The 7,177-nt window shown below is 44.5% G+C and overlaps 1 protein-coding gene across 2 annotated transcripts in view; it reads left to right on the top strand.

The window, feature by feature from the left end:
- ITSN1 (intersectin 1) overlaps positions 1 to 7,177 on the top strand; it is a 210,720-nt gene that overhangs the window by 141,418 nt on the left and 62,125 nt on the right. For both annotated transcript variants that reach the window (XM_019524334.1, XM_019524333.1), the window contains exons 21-23: positions 2,236 to 2,395; positions 3,681 to 3,886; positions 5,550 to 5,632. In XM_019524334.1, the coding sequence (XP_019379879.1) occupies positions 2,236 to 2,395; positions 3,681 to 3,886; positions 5,550 to 5,632 (449 nt within the window). The remainder of the gene's footprint in view (positions 1 to 2,235; positions 2,396 to 3,680; positions 3,887 to 5,549; positions 5,633 to 7,177) is intronic.

Here is a 7,177-nt window from a genome sequence, read left to right as displayed (position 1 = left end):
GTGAGTAGCACTTGGGCTGAGATGAAGCTTGTTTTCAGGTAGTTAATTTGCATTGTTAAAATTCCTGATAATTCACTGATCCTTTAAGATAAGAAGCAAACAGACAGTTAACATGGCAAATGAGTTTCTCAGGACACTACAGATAACATGTTTTAAAAGAATAAAGGATTGACCGTCTCTAGTAGGAGCTGCTTCTGTAACTCCTTTCTCCTTTGTTTTTAAGTAAAATATTTTACTCCTTCAGCAACAGGATACAAAGTTCAAAGAAAAAGGCTTTCCAAGTAAAAGACATGCTTCCACTGTACCAGTCCAACAGATAAATACAAAAGGAAGCTTGTTACAAAGAAAACAGGTTCAGGGCAACGCTGTTCTGGCCTTAGGGAAATAATGCATTTTTTAATGCCTTTGCATAAAATTAATGCAACAGAACATAAAAAAACAATCTTCAGCCCATGGTGCTTACTGCATATCATAATTGTATGACCCTTAGTGCATTAAGGCTTTGTGTGGGTGTGAATGTGAGGCATTGTTGCAGTGTCTAGTGTAATATTACTGTGTTTACTTGATTCTAAGATGCATTGTCCCCCCATTTAACATGGAGGGAAGCCCTTTGTCTTAGAATCCCGTACAAGGGTAGGGGGTGGCAGGCAGCTGCTGCAGCATGAGCTTCATCTCCTACTTGGGGTCAGGGCCATAGCTGCAGCTGCTTTCTGTCCCTGCCCCCACCCTACTGCCCCTGCACTCCACCATCTCCCCCTCGGTAGCTTCTTTCCCCCTTCTCCCCACTGTACACAGCTTCTGCTCCCTCACCTGGACATTTCCCTCCTCCTTTACTTTTGCTGCATGCTGGAAGGCTCTGTCCATGCTGCAGCGTGGGGTAATGAGCCTGGCCCCAGCATGGTCTCTAACAGTAGCACATAGCCTTGCACAGATGCTACAGGGGCTGGGGCCGTGCTCAGTGACCCAGGCTGCAGCCTGGATGGAGCCTGCCAGCACAGAACAAGGGTAGGGGGAGGTGGGGGAAGCAGAGGCTGGGAGGATATGTGTGTGTGTGTGTGTATGTGGGGTGGGGGAGACATATAGAAATACAGGGACCAAGGAAGCAGAAGGGGAAGCGACAGGAGGGAGAACAGAAGGGGAAGGGGGAACCTCAGGCTGCAGGGGGGTGGGCAGGGGCAGAGGTGGCAGAGAGCAAGCATAAGGAGGGAGCAAGCTGCTTGACCTTCCCAACACCACCTGCTGCCCTCACTGCCTGCCCCCTGCAGCAGTGCAGGGGCTGAATTAAAGATGGGTCTCCGATAAGTAGATTCTATACATAGAAAATTATAACAAATCAAATTATTGGCTGGTCACCTTATATTCAGGGTCATCTTAAATTCCAATAAATATTGTAAATGAATGGCACAAAAGCCAGGAACAAGAATTTCATGTAAAATGTAGATGTTTTCTGTACGCTCTCAGGATGATTTGTTGCTTTTATTTTAACTCGATGTGTGAGTTGAAGGTAGGGTGACACTGAACTTTCTTTACTTTGGTTGAGTATTGTAAATATTCCTTTTTCCAAAGCACTGATAGTGAATGGAAACTTATATTTATGGGCTGGTTGATTATTTAAGATGATCCCATACATAGATTTAGCTAATCATAGAAGACTAAATACAATCCATACATGTTAGAACCAGTTTCTGACCTAAAATGTGCCCAAGCACACTGAATCTTAGAATTCTTCCACCATTAAATCTGTTCTGTATATGACAGGCCCAACTGAGATCAGTTTTGTTCACTTTCAGGCCCAATCCAGTGGCTTTCAACCTATGGTCTGCAAACCTGTGGGGGTCTGCAGACTGTCTAAGGATTCCACAAAAGATGACTATGATAAATGAAAAGTATATGAATACCCACACGTACAGTTCAGAGGGGTCCATACCTCCATTTGAAATTTTTTAGGAGTCTGTAAATGAAAAAAGGTTGAAAACCACCAGCCTAGTCTACAGTGCAAAGTTTTTACCAGCAAAACTAGTCTATAATATATTCATATTCAACTGGCACAGCCTGGCATATGTTCATTTTCAACTGTATTACTAATGACACAGTCTGCTGGTGTAGTTATACCAGTTCCCTAAGCAATAGAAGTCCTGCATCAATATTTTTCTACCAGCACAGTGCTTGTTTGGATGCAGAAGTGGGTGTACTGGTAGAAATGAAAAATTAATAATGTTGGTTTCTTATTTTCAGGTGGCCAATTAGCACTAGCGAGAAACCAGAAACTGATAACTGGGATGCTTGGGCAACCCAGCCATCTTTAACTGTTCCAAGTGCAGGGCAGCTGCGGCAAAGATCAGCCTTCACTCCAGCCACTGTAACAGGATCATCTCCTTCTCCTGTCCTGGGCCAAGTAAGTGGCTATAATTGTTCAAGAATAATACTTGTAGCATTTTAACTTTTTCAAACAATGTACAAATGTGAAGCTTTCTTTGCAGCGTTCCTTTAATATGGGAAAATTATTTCAAAATGGAAAGAGGATCCAAAGTCTTACAGGAAAGGAGTGGCAAAATGCAGTTAGAAATTCCTGGAACTTCAATCCAAACCCTGCATGCAGTCATTTAGACCCCAGTACCATCTTTTTCTTGCATACAGCACACCCCAGAATATAATACACATCTTGTTTTTGAAAGGCAGGATGAAGGAAAAAAGATCTTTCCTTGTAACTGAGTGCATCTACCTAAGATACTAACTGTGCAGTAGCCTAATAACGCTGCATAGTAGCGTGCTGGACAAAAACTGTACTAACACACTACTGCACAGGAAGCGTCACTAAAAACCTGTGCACTGGTGCTACTGTGCAATAGCACAAGTTGTTGTGCATTGATTCAATGCTTGGTTAACCAAGTACTAAATTTAATGCTCAGTAGCTGTGGTGCATTATTGAACATGTAGATGTGCCCACTGAGTAGCAGGAGATAGGGAGTAGAACTTGCTCACTGTTCCATTTCCTGTGAGTCATGAACTGATTTTAGTTTAACTTTTGCTTTTATGACAGGAACTGTTCATACTATATTTCTTCCATATAACATGCACTGAAATTTCCAGGAGTTGGATTTGTTTTGGTTTTTTTGGCGGGGTGGCGTTGGGGGGAAGTGTGTGTTGTATGCAAGATAATAAGGTAGTCCTGGTAGTCCTGGTACATTTCCTTAACATTCTGAAATATGTTAAGTACCATAGCTCCATAAAGCAACTAGAATGCAGAAGAGCATAATGAATAAATTACAGCAAACATATACCCTTCACATACCCTTTGCTGCGAGGCTTCCTGGAAGCCATTTGTCAGTAAGGCTTGTTTTTTTATTTATAAAGGTTTATGACAGAAGTATAGTAAATGAGATAAAATATTTTTGTTGAAAACTACTATTCTTACAAAGTGTTTATAGCCTGTTCCCCTTAATAAGAATGGACACAAAAACTGGTAAATAGTATTAACATATTCTGCTCAGTGTATAATGCATGTATTTTTAAATGGTCTATTTGGTTTATTCATTTGGGAGAAAAAACATTTTAATAGAGAGTAAATGCACCTATAGGTGTTGCTGCATTCATTTTTGGATACAGAATTATCTTTTTTTTTAAGCAGCCTCCTTGCAAAAGGCACTGCCTAATTTAATGTTCTCTTCTCATCATTCTAGGGTGAAAAAGTAGAAGGGCTTCAAGCACAGGCTTTGTATCCTTGGAGAGCCAAGAAGGACAACCACCTTAATTTTAACAAAAATGATATCATAACAGTTCTGGAGCAGCAAGATATGTGGTGGTTTGGAGAGGTCCAAGGTCAAAAAGGATGGTTTCCTAAATCATATGTGAAGCTTATTTCAGGCCCAATAAGGAAGTCAACAAGGTATTTCAGTTTGGCTTTGTTAAAATTTAGAAAAGTTTTGTTTAAACATTAAAGTATTAAGATACACAAATTTTAGGCTACACTTTAAAGTGTAAAGTTGATTTTGTTAAAATGAATTTTAGTTTTCTTGGCTTGTTTTTTTTAAATGCCAGCCTGGGATATGAAGAGTGAGCTTAGCTTACAGTTCTGTTGATGTAGAAAAGAGGATAGGATACAGCTAATTTTCTTTTACCTGTTTTGACTACCAAAAATAGCAAAATCATATTTAAGCAAAAGCATTAAATAAATACTAGGGGGCAGAGCCATTGGCTAACATAGTGCCACTTTATATATAGACACTTCAGGGGAAAAAAGGGTATTAAGAGGCACTATTTGTTTTATGTAGACCAAATACAGAACCAAGCTTGAGAATTCTCCATACAACTGAAAAGTGATTGTTATCGTCAAAGATAGTACAGAATTAGTTGCAGTTTATCTACTATAGAGGAGATTCAAACTTCAGTTTTAGAGCACACTGCTTAGAAACTGGAAAATAAAATTGTGAAAGGCTGGTATTGTTTCAGGCAGATTGTGATCTAGCAGAGTATGTAATATGAAAGCAAAATTCACATTGGCAGTGAAAACTAGAAAGTAGAGGTGCACCAGTACATCGGTCTGATATTGGATTGGCACTGATGTAAAGAAAATTGACTATATTGGAAATCGGCCTGACGTGGCTGATAATTTGGCCAATAAATGTCCGTGTGGGTGCGGGACAGAGCCACAGCTCATCTGGGGGCTTGCGGGGTGGGGGTGGTTCCCACCACTGCACGCCACTCCTTTGGCAGCTCTCGCTGCTTGTCTGAGAGGGCATGGGGGGAGGGGGTAGCATGTGTGTCCAGATCTGCATGGGGCAGGGCAGTTGGGCTGCAGCTGTGGGCTGGGGCCATGCTGTGCTGCTATCAGGGCAGGTGGCAGCGCGAGGAGGGAGCTATGGGGGTGCTATGGCGAACTTTGGGGTGGCTGAAGCCCCCCCTCATAGCCCCCTTCCCAGCACCGCTGCCGCCCATCCCAAGTGCAGCGCTGCAGCCTGCCTGGCCCACTCAGCGCAGATCTGAGGGCACATGCTTCCTCCCCCCACCCCCCATGCCCTCCCAGAGAAGCAACGGGAACTGCCATTTCCCCCCAGATGAGCCGTGGCTCCATCCCGCGCCCACCCCGCCCTGCCCAGGCTACACAGCTCCTACCTCAGCCCCACTCCCTCCCTCACTGTGGGGAGTGTTGATTTGCCCCTGCCACACCCCTTCCCTCTCCCTCCCCCTCCCCTTTTACCAGAACAGACTTACCATATGCACGCAGCTGTATCAGAAATCGAATCAGTATCAGTTGATATGCTTCCTTAAAAATCGTCTATCGGTATCGGCCCCCAAAATCTCTATGAGTGCACCCCCACTGGAAATGCATGTAGATTTTTCTGTTGAGAGGAGAGGGGATGAGAGCATGTTTGCATTTGTTCATATCATTCAGACTCTTGTTATGCTGAAGTATTAAATAAAGACTTCGATATCTTTCTTTGTCAAATTGATACTTGGTAGCTTAAAATGCATTGCTGGATATATGTATTAAGATAGTTTATATTTTACTAAATTTAGAGATGTTAATGCTTTAATTCTTCTCTCTTAAGCATGGATTCTGGTTCCTCAGAAAGTCCTGCTAGCTTAAAAAGAGTAGCATCACCAGCAGCAAAATCTACTATGTCAGGTGAAGGTAAGCATTAAAACTGATTGGTAGTAGTGTTGTTAATTTAAAAAAAATGTTTAATAGACCCGGTGGGAGTTGGTGGTACTACATACCTTGCAAAATCAGGTCCACTAATATTTAGAACATAGATTTGAACTTACCCCCAAAATTATGATAACCTCCAAGAGGGTAACTGTGAATATGTCCTGCATATAATGTTACTACTATACATAAAGTAATTTCAAATTATTTATAAAAGCATTAATATTTGTCATACCATTTATAAGCATTCTGGAAATAACCCCCAATTTTGGTATGTTACTGGGCTTGGGAAGGGCACACCATCTGAAGATGTGTGAAGGATGTATATTTTTTTTTTAAATGAATATGCAGGCTTTAGGATAATCAAGGCTATTAATTGAATTCATTGCTTAGCCTCAAAAAGCAGTGTCCCCTTTCAGAGTGTTTCTTTGAATACATTTAACCATTCAGTTTCTGTGAGAGCGTTGTTCCTATTTGAATATTGGGTAGATCAGGGGTGGCCAGAATGCAGCCTGCAAACCAGATCCAGCCTACCAAGAGATTTTCTCCAATCCACAGTGGGTCCCTCAGCCCCACCAGTGCAGTGGATGGCCTGGGGTGTGTGATGTGCAGCCACTTCTGCAGCCCCTAGGCACACAGTGGGGCTGGGGCAGTGCAGCGGCTAGACTTGCTTCCCAGCAGTGGTGGTTCCTTCCAGCTGCCACTGCTAGTCTGCGCCATTGCTGGACTTGGTTGTGCTGCCCAGGCACCGCAGCCTGTCTGCCCCACACCCATCATTGAGAGTGCTGGATGGATTGGTTGGGCAGGGTCTTCATGGAGTCTGACCTGGGCCCCCGGCAGGCAGGGTGTGTGGCTGAACGGACGGGGCGGGGCTGGGACCAGGATCTTAGGGCAGGATTGGGAGTGGTGGCAGTGTGAGTCTAGTGCCCAGCGCAGAACCATGATTCGCTCCCTGCATGTCCCAGCGACGGATGCTGGTTCCATGGGAAAAGGCATGCAGGGAGCAAATTATGGCTCTGCCATGGGCACTAGCCCTGCGCTGTCATGGCCCTGTGATCCTGATTCTGGGCCCAGCCCCGCCTACCTGTCCTGCTCCTGGACCCTGCTCTCTGTCCACCCACATTCCATCCCATCTGCCTGACCAAGTGCACCCTGCCTGCACAGGTCCTAGGCTGATCTCTGTGGAGACCCTGAGATCTCTGAGTGATGACAGTGCAGGGCAGGGGCCCGGGGCAGAGGTGTGACCTGCTCCCTGCATTCCCTACCTGTGGAACCGGCACCCATGATGGGGGCATGCGAGGATTGGGTTGTGGCTTTGTGCTGTCACTGCCCAGTATTATCGATCCTGGCCCCAGTGCTGCCCACCTATCCCACTCCCGGATGCTGCTACCTGCTTGCCAGTGTCCGATCTGCCTGGCCAATTTCAGGGCAGAGCCACTTAGGGAGTCTTGGTGAGCTGTTGTAGGGGTGGGGAGTGCTGACTGGACCCATGACAGCTCACCAAAACTCCCTAAGTGGTCCTCCAGCCCA

The sequence above is a fragment of the Gavialis gangeticus genome, unplaced genomic scaffold (genome assembly GCF_001723915.1).
Source record: "Gavialis gangeticus isolate Ggan-Ray unplaced genomic scaffold, GavGan_comp1, whole genome shotgun sequence".
In the NCBI taxonomy this organism is placed as follows: domain Eukaryota; kingdom Metazoa; phylum Chordata; order Crocodylia; family Gavialidae; genus Gavialis; species Gavialis gangeticus.
The sequence above is the reverse complement of the archived record's forward strand: the minus strand, read 5'-3'. Positions and strand labels throughout refer to the sequence as shown.